At 36.5% G+C, this 22,720-nt stretch overlaps 5 protein-coding genes across 5 annotated transcripts; 4 read left to right on the top strand and 1 right to left on the bottom strand.

Annotated features, from left to right (window-relative positions):
* Positions 1 to 10: 10 nt before the first annotated feature.
* LOC125471932 lies at positions 11 to 616 on the top strand. The gene is given in 1 exon segment (XM_048572908.1): positions 11 to 616. A coding segment is annotated over 1 exon segment (606 nt).
* Positions 617 to 6,217: 5,601 nt separating this feature from the next.
* On the top strand, positions 6,218 to 7,622 carry LOC125472052 (lignin-forming anionic peroxidase-like). The gene is made up of 2 exons (XM_048573097.1): positions 6,218 to 6,563; positions 6,780 to 7,622. The coding sequence occupies exons 1-2, from the start codon at positions 6,330 to 6,332 to the stop codon at positions 7,530 to 7,532; spliced, it is 987 nt and encodes a 328-aa protein (XP_048429054.1). The 5' UTR covers positions 6,218 to 6,329; the 3' UTR covers positions 7,533 to 7,622.
* A 506-nt stretch (positions 7,623 to 8,128) lies between these two features.
* LOC125472051 (pentatricopeptide repeat-containing protein At5g13770, chloroplastic-like) lies at positions 8,129 to 10,168 on the bottom strand. Its single transcript, XM_048573096.1, has 2 exons — positions 9,796 to 10,168; positions 8,129 to 9,699 (listed from the first exon to the last, which is right to left on the bottom strand). The coding sequence occupies exons 1-2, from the start codon at positions 9,810 to 9,812 to the stop codon at positions 8,352 to 8,354; spliced, it is 1,365 nt and encodes a 454-aa protein (XP_048429053.1). The 5' UTR covers positions 9,813 to 10,168; the 3' UTR covers positions 8,129 to 8,351.
* Positions 10,169 to 11,485: 1,317 nt separating this feature from the next.
* LOC125472006 (DEAD-box ATP-dependent RNA helicase 32-like) lies at positions 11,486 to 15,823 on the top strand. Its single transcript, XM_048573030.1, is given in 8 exon segments — positions 11,486 to 11,981; positions 12,564 to 13,160; positions 13,696 to 13,887; positions 13,995 to 14,140; positions 14,280 to 14,460; positions 14,462 to 14,706; positions 14,992 to 15,146; positions 15,335 to 15,823. Coding segments are annotated over 8 exon segments (2,226 nt in total). The 5' UTR covers positions 11,486 to 11,612; the 3' UTR covers positions 15,676 to 15,823.
* A 3,730-nt stretch (positions 15,824 to 19,553) lies between these two features.
* On the top strand, positions 19,554 to 22,693 carry LOC125472003. Its single transcript, XM_048573026.1, has 4 exons — positions 19,554 to 20,042; positions 20,200 to 20,552; positions 20,716 to 21,748; positions 21,926 to 22,693. Exons 1-4 carry the CDS (start codon positions 19,863 to 19,865, stop codon positions 22,337 to 22,339), a joined length of 1,980 nt encoding a protein of 659 aa, XP_048428983.1. The 5' UTR covers positions 19,554 to 19,862; the 3' UTR covers positions 22,340 to 22,693.
* Positions 22,694 to 22,720: the final 27 nt, after the last annotated feature.

The following is a 22,720-nucleotide window of genomic DNA, read 5'->3' as shown; positions in this document are numbered from 1 at the left end:
ATACGAATAAATGGTAAATGTAGCACTACTCATTTGGTGCAACAGGACTGCACACAAAGCATCATCCCTCTACGACAACCAGGGTTTGGCGTGCATTGCCCTGCAGTACATAAAAGCGTACCAAGGTGACTGCGATGCTGTAGGAGGGCCCGACGCCAAGAAGCCTCCTGATTCTGCATTTGCCGAAACATTTGCTCCCAACCGTGGTGTTCAAACCTCAACCCTCGCTCCAATCACCGGTAGTTTAATTGGCTGCCAGTCTAAATATGTCCACGCTGACGAAGCATTTTCGAAAATCTTGATTGAAAACAGCAAGGTCTTGGACATTCTCTAAGCTAAGAACCACACTTAAGTGGGAGCTGCTGCGAGTGGCAGTGATGGTGGAGCTCCATATTTCTGGTGCGTTTTGTTCAGCAGCGGAAAAACTTACAGTACCTTTGTAACGGAGGGAGGTGAGGCTAAAATAACAAGGCCCCGATGCTTCAGTGGTGCTAATGACGATTGCAGTGAATCTAATCACCCAGCCAGTGGTGCCGATGATTGGTCTAGAAGCAGTCGTCTGTGGCCAATTTTCACCACGGCTCTGACTGCAATGTCGTGTGCCTTTGGATTGTGATCATGATCATGTTTTTTATGAAAAAAATCTGGATTTGTTTTCTATTTAATTTTGGGGACCTTTTGATCTGTTGTAATTTGAGTGAATTTATAAATCCATGAATTTTGATGGAGTTTAATTAATTTGTAGAAATTCTAGAATTTTGATTTAATTCTCTTGAAATTTCATAAGAAGATGTGAGATTTATGAATGTTTAAAATATGCTACGAAAACTCTGCAATTCTTTCTAATTCTTTAACTTTTTGTAATTATGTAAAATCAATTCACAATTGAATAGAGGTAGAATGTTATAAACTTCTTTAGAGCATCTCCAATTGAGATATAAAAAAATAAGAGTGAATTGCAACAATGGTCCCTCAACTACTTTAATCAAATTGGAGCAATGGTCTCTCAACTAAAAATCCATTACCATTGGTCCCTCAACTCATCAAAACATGTAGCTATGGTCATTTTAGTCAACTTTGTCAGAATTTTGTTAAAATGAGTTATGTTGAAAGACCATTGGTACAATTGGGTTAAAGTTAAGGGACTATTTCTCCAATTGGATTAAAGTTGAGGGACCATTTGTAATGGATTTTTTGTTGAAGGACTATAGCTGCACGTTTTGATGAGTTAAGGAACCAATGGTAATGGATTTTTAGTTGAGGGACCATTGCTCCAATTGAGTTAAAGTTGAGGGATCATTGCTACAATTTACTCCAAAAATAATATGTCAAAATTAGTAATTGAATACAGGTAGAATGTTATAAACTTCTTTAGAGCATTTCCAAAGGAGATGTCAAAAATAATATGTCAAAATTATATTTGATGGCTGATTAGTTCATCATTTTTTCCAATGGATGCGTCAAATGACACACACCGACCTAAATCAGGGCGTGCTAGCCATGACGTGAAAGAGACGTAACCATGTGCACAGTGTGGAAGCAAAATGATATAGGGAAATACGAATAAATAAAAACCAAACTACTAAAAGTATTGGCTAAAATAAGGTGTTAGTGCGAGATTAAGTGTGAAGTACACAATCAAAGCATAAATAGTCAAAGTGCGGTCTGACTGGACAAGTACTAATTAAACAACACCCAAAGGTGATCCTACATTTGTGAAATTTGTCAGAACCACCACATTTGCACGACCATTGTTAGATCCCACATCACCCAGGGGAGTGATCCTTATATGTAAATTCTCATCTCTACCTAGCACGAGACCTTTTGGGAGCTCACTGGCTTCGAGTTCCATCGGAACTTTGAAGTTAAGCGAGTACGGGGCGAGAACATTCCCAGGATGGGTGACCCACTGAGAAGTTCTCGTGTGAGTTCCCAAAAACAAAACCGTGAGGCGTGGTCGGGGCCCAAAGCGGACAATATCATGCTACGGTGGAGTCGAGCCTGGGATGTGGTGGGGGCCTGGGCTGGGATGTGACAATTTGGTATCAGAGCCTAACCCTGGCCGCGTGTGTGCCGATGAGGACGTCGGGCCCCTAAGGGGGTGGATTGTTAGATCCCACATCGCCCAAGGGAGTGATCCTTATATGTATATTCCCATCTTTACCTAGCACAAGGCCTTTTGGGAGCTCACTGGCTTTGGGTTCCATCGGAACTTTGAAGTTAAGCGAGTACAAAGCGAGAGCATTCCTAGGATAGGTGACCCATTGGGAAGTTCTTGTGTGAGTTCCCAGAAACAAAACCTTGAGGGCTTGGTCGGGGCCCAAAGCGGACAATATTGTGCTACTGTGGAGTCGAGCCCGGGATGTGACATCAAATATGTATATTATTATTTTATTGGGCTCAGAGTTACATTAACTATTAAAAAATAATTAAAATTAATTTTAGTTTTTATTCTATTGGTTGTTTGGGACCCATGAATTAAAAAATTAAATTAAAAATATTTGACTCCTTCTTTGTTTGCATGTCAAAAAAGACAGCTAGAAAGTAAGGAGTCAAATGATCCCAACTTGCCACATCATATTTGACATATCCATTGGAGAACACTTGAATGTCTTTTAATCCTATTTGGCATATTTGACATATCATTTGAAGATGGTTTTAAAATCCTAATTGAATAGACCAGATTTCTAAGGATTTTTTTAAACTATCTTAAAATTTTGATAGAATACACTTTGAATTTCATAAATCACTTAAAATCTTGTTTGAATACCAATATATTCATTAAAAGAATTAAAATCTCTCAAAATCTCAATTGAAAACATAATTTCTCAATCGAATACACCTCTCTTAATGCATAGTTTCTTCCAATAATACGAATAATTATTAAGTGAGTTATTTGGTGGAGCCACTGAATCACCGTGACAGTGTTTCTTGTGATCATTCGTTGCTTGTGATCATTCGTTGCATGTGGACGTAGCACATTTGATTTTTCTATAATAAATTTAGTTTCTTCATATTTTATGGTGTGTTTACTTACCTGAAATAAGAACTGAAATGAAAAGTTGTTATTTTTTAGACCCATTTTGTTCCCGCACTCCTTTTCTTATTTTTCACCACATAATTGAATCAATGCAGTAAATTAAGGAATGAGTGAATTAAGTGACAAAAACAAAGTAAAGAAGTGCATGACGATAAAGGGAGATTGATAATCATTTTCCAATCAAAATTTTCTATTTTTTGACTTCCTTGCATTTGATATGGATATGTAACACCTAAAAATTGAGAATCATATTAATTAAAAAGTTAGTTAATCTCATAATCTATCGCTTTCCTCTCTTCTAAATTTGTGGATTGACTTTGTGGTGTGCAGCTCACAAATCGCATGCTTGACTACTTGATTTTTAGAGAATTGGTCCAATAATAATTATAGACCTGGACAAAGCTTAATGCATATGCAGTTTCTTAGCTTCTCTTATTTTAATGTCTAATAAATATATTTATTTCGAAAACAAAAGACTGCAGGCATGAAAAGTCAGAAAGCGACAAGTATACTAATAAGTTGAAATGTTTGACCATATCCTACTTAATGTTACATTAGAAAGCTTAATGTTGTCTCAGTAAATACATATCTATTTGTTTCATAGTTGACCATTTATACAAGTTCAGAAGCCTCATCAGAGAGCAGAGTTACTTCATCTTCATTAGGTGTGAACCGGTAAGACTAAGGAGATCAACTATTTAGATTACATTTTGTAAATTATATGACGTAGTTATTGACAATTGAATTATTATTTAAATATTGATTAACGTGTTTAATTATTTTCTATTGGTGACTCATCAACATAGTTTGTAACTTTGGTAAAAAAAATTGACCTACTCAGCATTGCTTTTAAGCGAACATATGATTACTTTTGTTTGAAGGCTCACTCACTCCACAATTAGTACTTAATTGGTTGCCAGTTATGCATGATTTGTTAGAAATTGTTAAAATCACCGATGTGCTTAATTCTAAAAGCTTTTCCATACATTACAGCTTAAACTAATCATTTAAATTTCTGAAAATATGACTTTAACCCCTCAAATTCAATTTTTTCCATATAAAACCAGACATAATTTTTTTTACTCAAAAAAAAATCCAATGACTAGGATCCACCTAAATGAATTCATTAATTACATATTACTTTACACATTTTACATTTTTTTAGATGCCCAATATACCCCTATTGCATAGTTGATGCGCACAATTAATTCTATACAGATTGTAAGGAGAGAGTTAATGATTTTGCAAAAAGAAAAATAAGACATTAATGTTAAAAAATTCATTGCATATTAATATCAAATATGACAATTTTTGGCTTAATTCTATGTATATGGCATTATGAGTTCATATATATATTTTTACCATAAAAAAAAAAAAACCTAATATATGTAATAATATATAAAAAAAATAAAAAGTAATTTACCTACCATGTACAAAAATGTTATTTGATTCAAAATGTGGGTATGTGTGTGTATATATATATGTGTGTGTGTGTGTGTGTGTGTGTGTGTATTTATATAATTAGACCATATTAATTTACCTACCTACTATTTGAAATGTTCATTTCAATTATGCAAAATATTGTATACCAACAACAAACTATTGCATAAACTTAGGAATTAGATCATGCTTTTGATTTTATCTTTTATCTACAAACAATCATATACATATTACTATATATATTTTTACCAAAAAACACCCCTAATAGGCTAATGTAACATCCCACATCGCCTAGGGAATGGATCTGTAAGCCTTATATGTATATTCTCATCTCTACCTAGCACGAGGCCTTTTGGGAGCTCACTGGCATCAGATCTATCGGAACTCCAAAGTTAAGCGAGTTCGTGCAAGAGTAATCCCATGATGGATGACCCACTGGGAAGTTGCACGTAAGTTCCCAGAATCAAAATCGTGAGGACGTGGTTGGGGCCCAAAGTGGACAATAATGTGCTACGGCGGAGTCGAGTCTGGGATGTGGTGGGGGCTCGGGCCGGGATGTGACAATTTGGTATCAGAGCCAATCCCTGGGCGGAAGTGTGTTGACGAGGACGTCGGACCCCTAAGGGGGGTGGATTGTAACATCCCACATTGCCCAGGGGAGTGGGTTTACAACAATAAAATGTGCCTAATATATGTAACAATACATGAAAAATAATTTACCTACAAGTTAGAGAAGTTTTATTTGATTCAAAATATATAATACGGATTTAGTATAATTTTTTTTAATAATTGGAACAAATTAATTTACTTCCCAATTAATGCAATATATATGGGGTAAATTTTTGGTATGATATGGATACAATTAATGCAATACAACAGTTTATATATTTTATTTCACTTCTTCTACAACTTTTAATTTCGAATAAATTTATGGATTTGGAAAGTGGCATGGGTGTAAATAAATTGTATTAGTAGGTCAATAGTGTTCCGATGTGGCTGCAGATTTTAAATTTGGGTTTTTATTGGACGTTTATATGTAGATGAGTTTTTATCTAGGAATCATGAATTGTAAGGGCCAAATTAAATCTAAAGCACCCTTTAAATTTTTAAGTTTTAGGTTGTAACTCGTAATAGTACATAATGTAATATGAAAAAGAAATAAGAATTGGTGGGTTAATTATATCTCTTAGACGTGTTAAGCCAAGGCCACCTCTTGTCTACACTACAAAAGATTACTCATAAACTTGGCCTTAATTAATTTTGTCTTGTCTTAATCAAAATTTCATGTTCTGGGACAACGAAAAGCGTGGGCTGCTATGACCCTATGAGCATGAAGTAAGAATTATGAATCCATCTAGAGAGAGAACAAATCCGAGAAACTACAAAGTGCACCTACCTTTTACATATATAATGACCAATTGCATGCATGCATGGAGGTCACAAAAGTCGCACGTCAACCGTTTTATATTAACATTTCTAATTACCCATGCAATTTTGCAGTAGGACAGAGATTACCTAGCTGTAAAATAAGACTAATTACACGACGACTTTTCATCCTTTGACTAGTAATACTAAGAGTAACAAGAGAAACTTCAAACCACAATCCATTAAAAACGAATACCTTTCTTGTATATTTTGAAGGCGACGTACGCGTTCGCACGAAATAGCGACCTGGACAAAGGAAAGCAGCTTGAGTACGTACGAAACTGCACTATATATAGACAAGACATACAAGCTTAATCGTCATCAACTTCTTCAATATTCAATCTCATTCTTTATTCAGTTCATCACTTCAAATATTTTCATTTAGTGGCTTCTTACTTGTATTGATTAAGTTCAATTAAGCTCGATGAAGATGTCTTTCCCTTTCTTTTCCGGCCATGGAAATGTCGCGGCTGTTGCACTCGTGATGTTGGTTTTCATGAGCACAACAAGCGAGGCACAATTATCTTCTACATTTTATGACAAAACCTGTCCAAACGCTCTTACCACTATAAAAAATGCCGTAAGAACAGCTGTTTCCAGTGAAAGGCGAATGGCCGCATCCCTAATCCGCCTCCATTTCCATGATTGCTTTGTCCAGGTACTAATTACTTGACATATATACATACATACATACATGCATACATATACATATACATATATATATATATATATACACAATGTATTTTTAGGGTAGGTGTTCTCATTTCATGCTGTTTTTAATAAAACTTTAACCTTATTCGTGAAATATAATTATAAATTGTAGCGCAATATTGAGTGTCTTAGCTGTTGATGAATATATGAATTGTATCTGTAGGGTTGTGATGCATCAATCTTACTTGATGACGCTCCTTCTATCACAAGTGAAAAGGATGCATTTCAAAATAACGGTTCTGTGAGAGGCTTTGAAGTCATAGATAAAGCAAAAGCTGAAGTGGAGAAGGTCTGCCCTGGTGTTGTATCTTGCGCAGATATTCTCGCCATCGCCGCTCGGGATGCATCTGTTGCCGTGAGCGGTCCATCTTGGACGGTGAAACTTGGAAGAAGAGATTCCACCACAGCAAGCCAAAGCCTAGCTGAAAGTTCACTTCCACTTTTCACAGACAGCCTTGACCGCCTTAGAGAGCGATTTGGCGACTTAGGCCTCAACGCGAGAGATTTGGTTGCACTGTCAGGTGCACATACAATTGGACAGGCTCGTTGCGTTACATTCCGTGGCAGGATTTACAACAATGCAAGTGACATCGATTCTAACTTTGCCACTACTCGCAAACGTCGTTGTCCAGCTGACGCGAACAACGGCGATGCAAATTTGGCACCGCTCGAGTTGGTGACACCGAACTCATTCGACAACAATTACTACAAGAATTTGATTCAGAAAAAGGGTCTTCTTGAATCGGATCAAGTTCTTTTTAGTGGAGGTTCCACAGACAGCATCGTCTCCGAGTACAGTTCCAAGCCCGCAACTTTTAAGGCTGATTTTATCACCGCTATGATTAAAATGGGAGACATTAATCCTCTCACCGGTTCAGCTGGAGAGGTCAGAAGGATTTGCAGTGCTCTCAACTAAATTCTTACTTACTTGAGCCACAAGATTGAGTATCCACACATGAAAATGTAACTTAATCTCTATATCGAATATTTCTTTCAGTTTATTTTATTTTATTTTTATTTATTTTTATTTTTTTACGAGTGTCTATTTTGTATTGATTCATTCATATGTAACCTTAATTATACAATGTTATTATTTTTCAATAAATTTGTTTTCCAATAATAGAAAGAAGTTTTTTTGAAATATATTTATTTCATGAATTATGAATGATGGTGTTATATATTTTAACCATTAACGATATGACTGTACATGAAATTTGATTAATAATTGTGGTAAGAATAGTGATACACTTACCATCTATTTATACTATTATTTATATTATCTCTCTAATAAAGGTAGGAGTCACCATCACATGTGGGTCTCATCTCTATTAGAGAGATGGTAAGAATAGCATTTTGTTGTGATAATTTATATGGTGTAGAGCCACATTATTTGGTGCCAAAAATGTTATTCTTATCATCTAGTGGTACCATCATTTGTATCATCTCTCTAATAGAGATGAGACTCACATATGTTGGAAGACCCTACCTCTATTAAGTGATGATACAAATAAATGGTAAATGTAGCACTACTCATTTGGTGCATATATTTGGCAAAAATGCTACTCTTACTACATTTTACATGCCACATTTTTATCACTTCTGTAACAGAGATAGGGCTCACAAACACATGTGAGTCTCATCTCTGCATAACGCTGGAATTCGATTTCGATCTGTACAGTTATACAATGAAAATTTTCGAAATCGAATCAAGATTTAAGAGGCCTATCGATATAATCTATGTAATCTTAAAGCTACCTTGCAGCCATTTTACCTGCATTTCCAGCCCCGAATCTGTCAAAGCATTCAAGGCTGACCGGTAAAGCCTCCCATCCAACGCCGTCCCTTCCGATTTCATATCTCTCAAAAGCTTCACCAGCTCATCAATCCGGCCCGTCTTCGAAAAAATCCCAACCATCATTCCAGCCAAAGCCTTGTCCAAAACACCCTCATGAACCCTAAACTCATGGTAATATTTCATACACATTTCAAACTCCCCTGCCTTGTTGTAAGCACTTATAACCGTTGTGTAGCTTACCTTATCCGGCGCTACCTTCCTTCGCTTCATTTCCGTCCAAATCTTCGAAACCTGCCTCAAATTCTTGTCCCTTCCATGCATATCCATCAAAGAATTGTATATCCATAAGTTCGGCTTACACCCCTTTTCTTTCATCTTCGCCATGAGCCTCATTGCATCTCTTGGCCTCCCTGTTTTCCCATACATCACAACCATGCTAGAATATGCCACTACACAGTTACCAAACCCCTTTTCCTCCATCTCCTCAAAAACCATTTCTGCCTTTGAGTTAAGCCCTAGGCGGCAATAGACATTGACGATGGACGCGTATGTCACTTGCCCTGGCTGGCAGCCCATCGACACCAAATCTTCGAAAAATTTAACAGCAGTCAGGAGTCGATTTTTCCTAGAGAAGCCACTAACAACCGCACAGCATATATTGTCAGAAACCCTGATATTCGCACCCTTCATCGCCTTAACTACTCCGAGAGTCTTCTCTGTCAACCCTTCTTCCACATACATTGATATCATTTTTAAAAACAAACTCGGATCCTTCAACAATTTCTTGCTCTCTCCTTCTTCAAAAAGCTCTTCAGCCATCCCTACTTCTCCAATGCTTGCGAATGAACAAATCAGCACAGAGTAAATCTTTGAAGAGTCTAAATAAACTCCTCTCTCCGTCACACTTCGGAAAATCTCAAGAGCTTCAAAGGGCTGTCCCAATTTGCACAGTGATTCACATAAAATTCCGTATATTTGAGTTGAAAAAGGCACCAAATCTAATTCCCTACTTTTCATTTCTTCAAACAATTCATTAACTTTTCTGCAATCACCCTTTTTCATATAAGCTTCCATGATCCGGCAATAGCATCCGGAATTCGCAGTAATTCCATCGGATTCCATCCGTTCAAACACGGAAATCGTGCTTTTAAACATATGAAGCTCATTATATCCTCTCATCGCCGAATCAAAAGCCGGGACAGCAACTTCATCTCCATGATCACTAAACACATCAAGCAAAATCCTAACAATTTTGAACTTCCTAGCTCTAATGCAGCTAGTGACCAATCTAGAGCAAGTATAACCATCAGGCACTATTTTATAATTCTTAAAATCCTCAAAATCCGAAATAAACAAACCCCATTTATTGGAACGGATCAAGTACCTTATCAGCTGCTCCATTGTCGATTTGTTTGATCTGAATTCGGGCTTCTTTCGCGCTTTCTCGTAGTGATCGTATGCGCATTCTTCCGTCTGAGGATTCTGAAACAAGCCACATATGAAATCATTCAAGTCCTCGGCACCCAGCGTTGGAGCTGGACATTCTTCTGGGGAGTTTTGTAACTTTAAGTCCAATTCAATGACGGGAAAATTGGTTGAATTTGCATTGAAACCCGGAGATTATTGCTATAGTAAGTGGGATTAATGGAAGAGAATAAATGGGTTTTGAATGATGCGAGGAAGTGGAATTTGTGAGGATTTTTGGATGAGATCACGCAAGCGGAAGACCAGTCTGCTGAAGTTGCAGCAGGACTGGCGATGGATATTGGAGGAGATGATAAGGCCGTTGAAGACTTGCGTGAAATAAGTGGGACGGAGACTCCTGCCTCTGTGTATATATATATACCTTATACCCAACTGGATTTTTGCCATGCGTTTAAATCATATAAGCCACTCGTAATGCGCCACTTGGATAGTTCAATGACATAGAGATATATCTGCCAAAGCGAAGGCCACGCGACTTCCAATCGATTCTTAAACATAACACCAACGGGAGTGTGAAAATCACTCATCTTAGAGTTTAAATACGGTTTTTCTCTAATCCAAGGCGATCACTTAGTCAATATTTTGTTTTCAGTGGGAAATGTTTAATAAATACTTGTCTTACATACAAGCGGTATTGTGATATTGTGTGAGGGAGATTCAAACACATAAACCACTATGATACAAGTAATATTACGATATTGTGTGAGAGGATGATATAATGAAACTTTTCATATACGAGTCGTAAGTACATACTATGTAAAAATCTCAAGTTCAATTAACTTAGATGAGGAGTGATATGTCAAATTTTTAGAAGGTATTTTTGTTGTTAGATTAGTTTACATTTTAAGATTTCTATCTTAAACCAATTAAATCCAATTAATCTAACGACAAGGAATATGGTGATCAGTTGCTTGGGGAAAATCTTGGATGGGTTTTGTATGGTAGGGATGTTTTTGTGTTTGTGGGCCATATGGCCACGTGGTCCGGAGAGCGGATCGAAGAGCAAAATGCACTGATCTAATTATCATGGTTAGCTAAACACCACATAGTAATGATTGATAATGAGTTTTAGGCTCATATTTCACATAGCACGTATAAGATTTAATTTTTAATGTTGGTAAACCATAGGATAAAAGTCACGAAAAGCTAATATATCTTTAAGGGTTGGTTTGGTATTGCTGTGTTTTGAAAAAAAAGCTGCTACTGCTGTGCTGTGAAAATAAGCAGCTGTGAAATAAAGCAGCAGAGTGTTTGGTAAACTTTTTTGTAAAAGTGCTTTTGAAAAAAAAAATCAGTATTATAGTGTTTGGTAAACTTTTATATAAAACATATGTGAAAAAAGCTGGTTTTTCAAAACTAGGTTTTGCAGCTTCTTGTTTTTGGCTTTTTTTTTCATCTAAAACTGTGAAAAAAAACTGAAGTTGAATGTTTTTCAAACACAAAAAATAGCTCCAAACTTTTTTTCATACTAACTTTTTTTAGAATCATCTCAGTACCAAAACTCTAAAAAAGATGAATTGCCGTGATGGGATCACCAACCAAAGTAAATAGGTAAAAGTAAATAAAAAAACTACAAATTTCCATATCGCGGTTAGAGAACACCTTAAACCCTTGTCGCTGCCAAAGCGCCCCTCACGGACGTCACCCTAAAACCCTAAAACAAGAATCCGTCCCTCTCCGAAATCCAAAGTTTCAACGCAGCCGGATCCAGCCGCAATGAGAAAACCCAAATCGAAGAGCTCCCGTAAGCAAAAGGACCTCTCGGAGCTCCAGGAAATCGAGCTTCTGAATTCATGGATCGAATCCCAGAAACCCGATTGTGGCTCTAACCCCATGTCTCTCCCCGCCTTGCCCTCCGACGCCCCCGTCGGCCGTCTTGGTGGCACCCTCTTTTCTCCCTACGCCGGCGCCACCAGATTCGAGCAGCTGCCCGTCTCTAAGAAGACAAAGGACGCCCTTCGCCAGTGCAAGTACGTTGAAATGACAGATATTCAGAGGGCTTCTTTGCCCCACGCGCTGTGTGGCAGAGATATTCTCGGCGCAGCCAAGACCGGGTCGGGAAAGACTTTGGCTTTTGTTATTCCGGTAAGTTGGGCGTGCTTTGTTTTGGGGTTGGTTTGGTTGCGGAGACAGTGTGTGTAAAGAATTTAATTGGGTGCGTGTAGTTTTACAATTTTTGATGATCCGTTTGAAAAATGAGTGCTTTTGATCTGTGTGAAAAATAAGTGCTTTAGGAAGATGATTGATGCTGGAAATTGTGAGGAAGTGAATGGATTTTCTTCAAATTTGTTCACAATTTTGATTTTTGGTTGGTACAAAATTTTTGGTCTTGGTTTGTTGCATATTTGGATCTGCGAACTTTTCTTGAGTTTCTGTTATGCTTATCGCAATTATGATTGTTAATTTCCTCGGTTTTCCCTCTTTTCTACTAAGTTTGTTGAATTTGAAACCAAATGTGCCACAAGAAACTGAGTTGTTATGTGTTTAGGTTAAGTTTATATGTATCTGTTTACACACTTAAGCATGCTAATGATCGAGACATTTATATGTGCATACATATATTTGTGCAAACTTTCCTTTCATTTGTCAGTGATAGGCGTGATAGGCATTCTTCTTTGGTAACAAAAAGAAACCTTTTCTGATGCTGTATCATTTCTTTTATTTCAGCTTGTGGAAAAATTGTATAGAGAAAGATGGGGACCTCAGGATGGGGTAGGCAGCATCATAATATCTCCAACAAGGGAGATAGCTGACCAAACTTTTGATGTGTTAAAATTGGTTGGGAGGCACCATAACTTTAGTGCTGGCCTTCTAATTGGTGGTCGCAAAGTTGAAGAAGAGAAGGAGCACGTAAATGACCTGAACATACTGGTTTGCACTCCAGGACGGCTTCTTCAGCACATGGATGAAACCCCAAATTTTGATTGCTCACAACTTCAGGTTTTGGTCCTTGATGAGGCAGATCGTATTCTTGATGTCGGATTTAAGGACACACTGAATGCAATCATTTCACAGCTACCTAAAAAAAGACAAACGTTTCTCTTCTCAGCAACTCAAACAAAGTCGGTTAAAGATCTTGCAAGACTCAGTTTGAAGGATCCAGAATATCTCAGTGTGCATGAGAAGGCTGTGACAGCGACTCCTACTCTTTTGCAGCAGGCGGCAGTCATCGTTTCACTTGACAAAAAATTAGACGTATTGTGGAGCTTCATAAAGACACATCTAAATTATAGAATTCTAGTGTTTCTATCAACCCGCAAACAGGTGCAATTTTGTCTCTGAATTATGTCTATGTAGCTCAGATGCCAGTTTGTCATGCCTAATAATTTCAGCATAATATATTCAACATCGAGTTCATCTGATTGATAGAGGCCAGCTTAAGCCCTTGAAATGAGAGAGTGCGCCCAACAGAATCAGTTAAATAGTTCAATAAACTTCAATCTTGAATGAAAGATGCAGACTTTTTATATGCCCTTGGAGTTTGAATTAATGGTTCTGCATTGAGGTCTATGTTTATGTCTTTTGTTAACTCACCCTGTTTTCCCTTCACAAGCCAGCATGGAAATGTTGATCATATCAGTAATTCTAGTTATAGACATACTTACACATACATATATAAAGAATATAGCTTTCTCCTAAGTTGCGCGAGTCATTTACTAGAAAGAAATTTCTTCACTTACTCAGGTGGTACTGTTTTGATCCCAAACCAATTTGGCACAGGATCATATTTGGGGGTGGGGTGCATGTTTCACCTCCATTTTTACGACTGTTGATGATGTTGAATTGCATTTTTTAATAGGTAAAGTTTGTCTATGAAGCATTTAAAAAGCTCCGTCCTGGAATACCCTTGAAGTGTCTTCATGGTAAGATGAAGCAAGAGGGACGAATGGGAACGTACTCACAGTTTTCTGAAAAACGTTGTGTTCTCTTCTCAACTGATGTGGCTTCAAGGGGCCTTGATTTCAACAAGGCAGTTGACTGGGTTGTTCAGGTGGGTTGTCATCTCCAAAAATATTCTTATTATGTTATAACAAATATAAGGAAAAGAAATTTGTTGTCTATGGTCTCAGTTTTAAAGATATTTTCCCCCATGTGTAGGTGGACTGCCCAGACGATGTTGCATCTTACATACACAGAGTTGGACGAACTGCTCGTTATCAATCTAAAGGGCAATCACTTTTATTTCTGATGCCTTCAGAAGTAAAAATGCTTGAGAAATTAAAAGAGGCAAAAATACCTATTAAGTCCACCCAGGTTTAATATTCTTTCTTTCGTCTTAGGAGGACGGGGGTGGGAGTAGGAGAATCCACTGTCCACTTAGTTTTATTGTTTCCATTTTAATTTGTGGGCCACGCTAAATTAGCTGCTATACTGATTTCTCAGGCTAACCCGGATAAACTGCAACCAGGTGTCTGGATTGTTGGCATCTTTGCTAGTCAAGTACCCAGATCCACTTCAGGGTCTGGCTAAAAGGGCATTTATCACATACGTGAAGTCTATTCAAAAGCAGAAGGACAGAGAGATTTTTGATGTTACGAATTTACCAATTGAAGAATTTTCAGCAGTCACTGGGTCTACCAATGACTCCTAAAATTCGTTTTGCAAACCAGAAAATCAAGTCCAAGAAAGTGCCTGAATTATCTCCCCTTGTTGAACCAGAAAGTTGGGACAAGGAGGATAGGTTGGAGCTTCCAAAAGAGGAGCTCGATATTGGTGATTTTATGGAAGAGGAAGGGGAGGAAGACGCTCTTGTAAGAAATGCTACTGCAAATGAGGCAGAGGGGGAAGGACGAAAAATCGGAGATATTATGTAAGTTGCTTGTCTATTATATTTTATAGATATTTAACCTTAAAGATTAAGTTGCAAGATTCTGATTGACATTAGAAGCAAATTATACACAAATGGATGGACAATTTCGTAATAAATCCGTTTTCTGTGCTTCCCAACTTAAAATGATATTTTCCAGCTGTGGTAGTTTTGGATGTATTACCAATGCCATGCTGACTACCTTAATGCACTCTTTTATCATGTGCCATTTGTTTCCCAATCTGTTGGCGAAATTTGAGTTCAATCACTTTTTTTTTTTCCTTGTAGACCGGCTACTCGGGTTTCGAAGAAAAAGAAGTTAAAGATCAATATCCATAGGCCAGTGGGGACTAGAGTCGTCTTTGATGAGGAAGGCAACACGCTACCGCCATTAGCAAGGCTGGCTGATATCAATAACAGTGGTCTGCCTGATGAAATTCATGGTATGTATTGTGATTCTAGAATTACATCAAATATAAACCAGAATAACTGAAAATATTACAAGCATAGCATAAACTTGGGGTGACGCCCTAATTTCGAAATGAACAATTGAGGTAAACAAATAGATTTATGAATTTTCTGACTCCTATCCTGAAGAACATGTCCTGACGTATCTTATTTTTTGCTGCAGACATGAAAAACGAATATTATAAGAAGCTTAGGGAAGATATGAAGGTGGTGGACAAGGAAGACAAGGTTCTAGACCGCCAGCGTCGACGTGAGAAACGTTTGAAGCATAAGATGAAGTTGAAGAGAGGAAACACAGAAGAAGATTCGGAGGATAATCTTTCTGATTCAGAAGGAGAACCAGCTGAGGATCGACCCCGCAAAAAGTCGAAGATATACTTTGGTAGTGATGATGAAGGTGAGAGAGAAGAAGGTAAGAAGAAACTGGGTTTCACTGCTGACTCAATGTCTTTAGAGGAACAAGAAGCTTTGGCTCTCAAATTATTAAATTCCATGCACTCATAAATTTTGACCTTTGTTAAGCTTAATGATGTTTTCTAGTTTTTTATTATTTTTTATTTTTTATTTTTTCCTTCTGTGTCTCGAGTAAAGTACTAAAATGTAATGATCTTGAAATTTTAAGGTGAATTTAGAAGTATCATACTTTTTTTTTTGGGTAAAGTACAAAAAACTACCTCAATTATTGATGTTACGACATTTTCATACCTCATCTTTTAAATTTGACAATGTCATACCTCATCTTACGAATTTGTGTCAATGTCATACCTTCCGTTAGCTTGGCCGTTTATTTCTCAGTTAAATGATGACGTGGCTTGATTCGGGACCCATTTTTTATTAAAAAACTAATAAAATATTATTAAAAACAAAAAAAATCATTTAATATTATTTGAATATTAAAATACATAAAAAAAATACATAAAAAAATAAAAAATAAACCTCTCCTTTTTGGTTCTTCCTGCAATCCAGGAAGAAGAAGAGGAAAAAAAAAAAAAAAAAAAAAACCCCAAACCAAACCCATTTCACCCCCCCTTCCCCCACCACAAACCCAACCCCCTGCAACCCAAAAAGAAGGAGGAGGAAGAAGAAGAAAAAAAGAAAAAGAAAAAAAAAAAGAAAACCAACCCCAACCCAACCCAACCTAAGGAAAAAAAAAACAACGAAACAAAGGGGAAACTCTCGTCCCCCCCCCCCACCCCAACCCACCCCAAATACCCACCTACCCTGCGCAAAAGAAAAACAAGAAGAAGAAGAGAGAAGGAAGAAAGAAAAAAAAAAAAAAAACAAAACCCAGTTCGTTCGGATCTGGGTTTTTTTTTTTTTTTTTTTTTTATGGGTTGCAGGTAATGGGTGCGAGGTTGGGTGCAAAGGGTGGGTGCGAAGGTGGAGAGGTTGGGTGCGGAGAGTGGGTGCGGGGAGAAGAGGGGGTGGGGAACGGGGAAAACAAATTGATTTTTTTTTTTCTCTTCTTTTTTTTCTGGGTTGCAATTGCGGAAAGGGGGAAGAAGATGAAGATGGGGAGAAGAGAGAGAAGGGGGGAAGGGGAAGACTGATGTTGTGATGTTGGTTTTTTTTTTTTTTTTTTTTTCAAATAACTTTTTTTATTATTTTAATATTTAAAAAATATTAAATGATTTTTTTTTAGTTTTTAATAATTTTTTAATAAAAAATGTGTCCCGGATCAGGGCACATCAGCATTAAACTGATAAATAAACGGGCAAGCTAACGGAAGGTATGACATTGACACAAATTCGTAAGATGAGGTATGACATTGTCAATTTTAAAAGATGAGGTATGAAAGTGTCGTAACGCCAATAGTTAAGGTAGTTTTTTGTACTTTACCTTTTTTTTTTCAATATCATCCTTCTAAGTTTTACCTTCTAGCTCGACTTTGACCGGAGAAAAAGTTTGCCTTCTGTGAAAAGGGCTAAGGCCCGATATGTTGGGTAAGGTTTTTTGGCCCGTTTTCATGTACCGAACAGAAAATCTTATTGAAATGACAAAAAACGTTTGTGGTGAAATTACTTTTGAAACCAGTCCTTAATAAAGAATGAGGATCCTCACCAAATTCTTTTTGTGAGAATCCAGAGGATATTTTAATTGTATTCGTTCATTATAAATCGTACGGTTAGTTTACATTAGGTACTATTTGTGTTTAATTTTAAATAAAAAGTTTAAAATGATTTTTTACTGCACAATGCACGATGAATGGACACGATTAAAGAATTATTAGGATCCTCACAAAGAGGATTCAGAGAAGTTCCTTACAAAGAGGATTGTTAGTAAAAATATAAGTAAATTCTAAAAAGACATTTGAAGTACGTTATATGCTTCTTACATCAATTCAAATGCTTTTAGAACCTAATAATATTTTTTCCTAAAAACGTTTTCTGTCATTTTAAAAGTATATTCAAATGAATCCTATACTAACGAAAAGAAACATTTGCATTGGCACATGGAGTAATTTTCTCACTGAGACAGTTTCTTTACAACATTGTCATAGTTTTCTGTAATGAATAACAATGAAAATAATCAACCAAAACAAAAGTCATTTAACTGATTAACGTTGTTACAATTTTAGTGTTGAAACAAAAATTATAGTGCATCTCCTTATTAAATAATAGTTAAATAACTAAACGATTTTAAATTTAATTATTTTATTTTGCATAAGTGATTTTGACGAATGATAAGCCGTTCAGATCTTCGAGTAACAGTGTATGTGAGAAATGGAAGATAAAAAGTCGGAATAAAACTGTTGCTAGCATTCCGCATTCCCATAAGGCAATCGTTCGTCGAGCTTCTCCGTGTAAATGTTGGAACTTGGTAGCCTCCGCGTTAAAAATGTGGGAGAATCAGTGTGAACAAGAAGTCATAAGTAATTAAATGCCAACCAAACCCAGGCAAACGTACACACGTTTTTGAGTACATGAAAGCTTTTTAATGCTCGTATTTTGGCTCATCATTCTAAACATTGGTATATGCTCGTCATATATTTAATTATCTGATACGAGTAATGCTATTCATGTAATATCGCCTTAAGTGGCATCTAATGTGGATAGCCACATCATTCGAAAAATTTGCAAAACCCAAAGAAATGAAGGAGAATGACTCCTCGTATACCATAATCATCATTTAATTAACTAGTTTTTCTTTATTATTAGTTTATTACATAATGAATTAAATTAAAAAATATGATTAATTCAAAGGATGTGGCTGTCCACGTCAAATGCCACCTAAGATAGTATGAAAATGTGGTACAAAAATATGGTATGAATAACATTACTCATCTGATACGTATTCATTCACTTAACTTTGGTTAATTTTTTTCAAAATTGAAAAAATAACATTTAATGTGAAAGTTAATTAGAGTTAGGTTAAAAGACACATGACAAACAATTAATTATACGGTGAGCATACACTATAATTATGATGGTGAGCAAAAAACTCTCTCTCTTGTGGTTAGAGTCTCTCTTTTATACTCACTTAAAATTCTCTTTTTTCCCTTTAGTGCATATCAATATAAATTATCGCTTGTACTCTCTTCTTAAATTATTGAACTATACGGTTTTTGACACACTAAAAAATTTGAGTTTTATTTTCTAGGGAGTTTTAACGAAAAGCTCATGGTACTGTTCACTTTAACGAAGAACCTTATTTTTATACTAAAAAGCCAATTATGGTACTATTTATTTTACTCTTTATTTTATCCTTATCATTAAAACTTAAGGTTATCAAGTAGTTGTCCTTATTTTCGAAGAAGGAAAGGAACTAGCTTTGACGTGTGTTTTGGAACAAAAGATTGTGCGAGCATGAGATGATTTAACTTTCTAAGATTCTTATTATGCTTTTGAAAATTGTTACTTTTTTTCGTTTGATAATTTTTATTGTTGAGAGTTTGATTCCTAAGTTCTGGAATCAAACATAATTACATACATAGGCAGTTGAATTATTATTTTTTATTTTAACAATTGGTTTGGCCTGAAATCTTAAATTTCTTTTAGTATCAAGGTTAGGTTATTTACGTATTAAGCTCATTAACACAACGTAACGACGCATTGGTTGGAATCTCAATTTTCTTAAGCAGAACACCAATATTAAAAAAGAAGCGTGACTGAGAACCAGTATGCTTCTTCCTCGAAGAAGAATGAGGCATCATCTTCCTCCTACCCTTAAAATGATGCACATATTGTTTTAAGCTCACATTCAAACTTTAAGAGTTTGCCGAATCCTCGTTGACCTAAGAACCCCGTCAAGGTCACTTTTATCAATAATCCATTGAGTTTTATGGTGATTTTATTAATGTGTATTTGTAAAGGTCGAACCTTTAAGCTTTAAGGTCAATTAGTAAAGATGAACTAGTCCGGACCAGCCAGTCGATCAAAGGAACTTCCCCTCTAAGGCAAGGAGAAAACCCTCAGCGGTGAAGTGAATAGTGAACACCCTTATCTTCTTTTACCATTTGATTGCTTAATGGGCTGGAGATACCTTCTCTTTCGGTGAAAAAGTTGCCAATGATTTATCTCCTTTTCTTCAAATGCATGGCGGCATTATTTTCGTACAATTCCTCAAACGTCTCCTTTCATTGTTCGTAATTTTGCCCTTTTGAAAAACTGATCATGTCTCTGTAAAATAGTGGGGTTTTGTGAACTGGGTTTGTAGGCATTGGCTGTCGAGTGAGACTGAGAGTGAGTGAGATGATGGAGGCTTCAGGCAAGAAGAAGACTAATAGTGAATCTGTTTCGGAGGCCTTGGTCTTTGATGCCAAAATTCGTCAATGCTTTTTGAATGCTGATGAAGACAAGGATTTGGCAAAATCCATGTTAGAGGTGAAGAAAGAGTTTGAGCAATTTGATGATTTGCTCAAAATATGGAAGGTAATGCTCTAGGTTTTATTATGTTTGTTTTTCTGAGCCTTAATTTTCGACTACTCCCTATAGTTTGAAGTTATCAATCTTTGTTCTGAAATTGGAATTGCTGGTTTCTTGAAGCTTTTCTATAACCATTTTTATAATTTCTTGTTCCCCCCTTTAGGTACTTTTCAGTGATATTTTCCTGAAGTCGTTCAAAAAACTGAAGTCGATCCGTTTGAAGAAGTCAGTGCTTAATCTTCTACTTAAGCTTTCTGGTGGCTGGAGACCAAGAAAGCGAAATGTAGAGACTATTAGTGGAAACTCATCAGCAATCTTGAGGCAGTATAAAGTTGAAGGTCTATATGTTGTCTGCTCAATTGACATTGTGAAGGAGATGAAATACATTCAAGTATTAAAGATTTGGGACATATTGCCTCTAGAGGATATCCCCATATTGACAAATCGGTTGGAGAGTATTTTCAATAGATATACAGATGATTTCATCAATCGTTGCAATGAGACGTGTCTTGACGGGTACGTTGTTTAGCATTTAGGCGTTTTCTTTTTCTTTTTCTGGACATGCATGAATTTGTAGTAGCAAATGCTCTCTTTCTGTAGTCATATGAAGATACAAACTTTTCCTAATTTTTTTTTGAAATTCTCTAGTAATTCTTGTGCTTCTTTATCATTTGAACAGTGATTTAGAAGTTCCAAATAGCTGGCCACCCACTTTGGATATTCCCCGGTTTAAGGACCTTAGCAACACTGAAGCTGAGAGTGACTTAGTTGGTGACACTTCTGACGGTAGAAGTTATGTTGAGAATTCACAGGTCAACGAGAGTTTATTGCTCATGAAGTTTTACTCATTGTCATCTGGTGTTGTGAATCACTTGCTGTCTGACCGCGAGGGTAGAGAGTTGGAGATTATCCTTTATCAGAGAAGTACCTTTATACTTGGACGGTCAGGAACAGGGAAAACCACTGTTTTAACCATGAAATTATTTCAAAAAGAACAATATTTTCAGTTGGCAGAGCAAGGATGCCTCAGTAGTCAAAATAGCAATGTTGGGCAGAGTTCTTCAGCTACTCAGGAAAGAACTCTACACCAGCTTTTTGTGACCGTGAGTCCTAAGCTATGTTTTGCCATCAAGCAACATGTTCTACACTTGAAAAGGTTTGTGGGTTATTCAACAAAAGTTTTGTTCTTATCCCTGACTTATTTTACCTTAGGTTTTGTCTTTTCTGGTGATACCGCACAAACAATTGCCAGGGGCATTGATTTCGGGTTCCAAGATATACGGCATCTCTTTTACGAGAAGTTTGTGTTGGAATCTAGAGGGAATGAGCCTCATGAAATAAAAGAAAAGGGACAAATATCAGAAGTTAAACAATTGACTCAAAACTTCCGTACCCATACTGGTGTATTGAAGTTATCACAGAGCATTGTCGAACTACTTTATCGTTTTTTCCCCCATTCTATTGATATTTTGGTACCTGAAACCAGTCTGATACATGGGGAAGCTCCGGTAGTGCTTGAATCGGGAGAAGATGAAAATGCAATCATAGAGTTTTTAGGGAATAGTGGAAATGATAGTGCAAATATAGTTGGCTTCGGCGCAGAGCAAGTTATTTTGGTCCGTGATGACGATGCTAGGAAAGAAGTTTCCAAATTTGTTGGGAAGCATGCTCTTGTTCTGACCATAGTGGAATGCAAGGGGCTTGAATTCCAGGTGATTACTCTATTTGTTTACTTACTATTTAATTATAAGAGGGCTCTAATCACAAGAAGTGTGATTTCTTCTTTTCATCTATATCCCTTTTTTATGATATTTTCAGTTCGTTGGATCTTGATATGTTTTTTTAGTTTATATTTGGTTTCATTTATGACACTTATGACTTGTTTGTAGGATGTACTCTTATACAACTTTTTTGGCTCATCGCCAATGAAAACGAAATGGAGGGTGATATATGATTATATGAAGGAACAAGATTTACTTGACTCCACATTGCCCCAATGCTTTCCAAGGTTCAGCGAAGCCAAACACAACATCTTATGCTCTGAACTCAAACAATTATATGTTGCTGTTACTCGGACAAGACAGAGGTTGTGGGTTTACGAGAATGCAGAAGAGATTTCCAAACCAATGTTTGACTATTGGAAGAAGAAATGTCTTGTACAAGTTAGGCAACTGGATGATTCCCTTGCACAAGCAATGCAAGTTTCAAGCAGCCCCGAGGAGTGGAAATCACGAGGCATTAAGGTTTGCATAATTATTTATGTTTTAACGCCATTATTTTCTAGTAATATTGACAAAATCTGATCTTTGTTTCTTGCAGCTATACCACGAATATATGTATATATATATTGTTTTGCTGTATAAGAATTTGATATTTCCTTTGGTATGATGTCCTGAGACATATTATCTTTGATTGATATGAACCTGTTAATATGAGTACATCTCTGGAAATGTTGAACTAAATAATTGAAGTTTTATGAATTAAAAGAGAATGTTTGAATGTGTGATAATTGAGGCATCTAATTGAGTTCAAATAAATTAACGAACATTGTGTTATAAGAATCACTGAAATTTCATCGTTTTAATTAAATGGGCAAATAGTTTCAAATTGAATTGATATCAAGACTTACAACATAGATAGTTCGGGTCGTTGAAATTCGATGTGGAATGTGTCTTATAACTAAT

This window comes from the organism of the source record quoted next, unplaced genomic scaffold, assembly GCF_019419815.1.
Source record: "Pyrus x bretschneideri cultivar Hongxiangsu unplaced genomic scaffold, Pyrus_bretschneideri_v1 Contig63, whole genome shotgun sequence".
NCBI classification, from domain to species: domain Eukaryota; kingdom Viridiplantae; phylum Streptophyta; class Magnoliopsida; order Rosales; family Rosaceae; genus Pyrus; species Pyrus x bretschneideri.
Note: the sequence above shows the minus strand (reverse complement) of the source record. Positions and strands in the feature narration are given on the sequence as shown.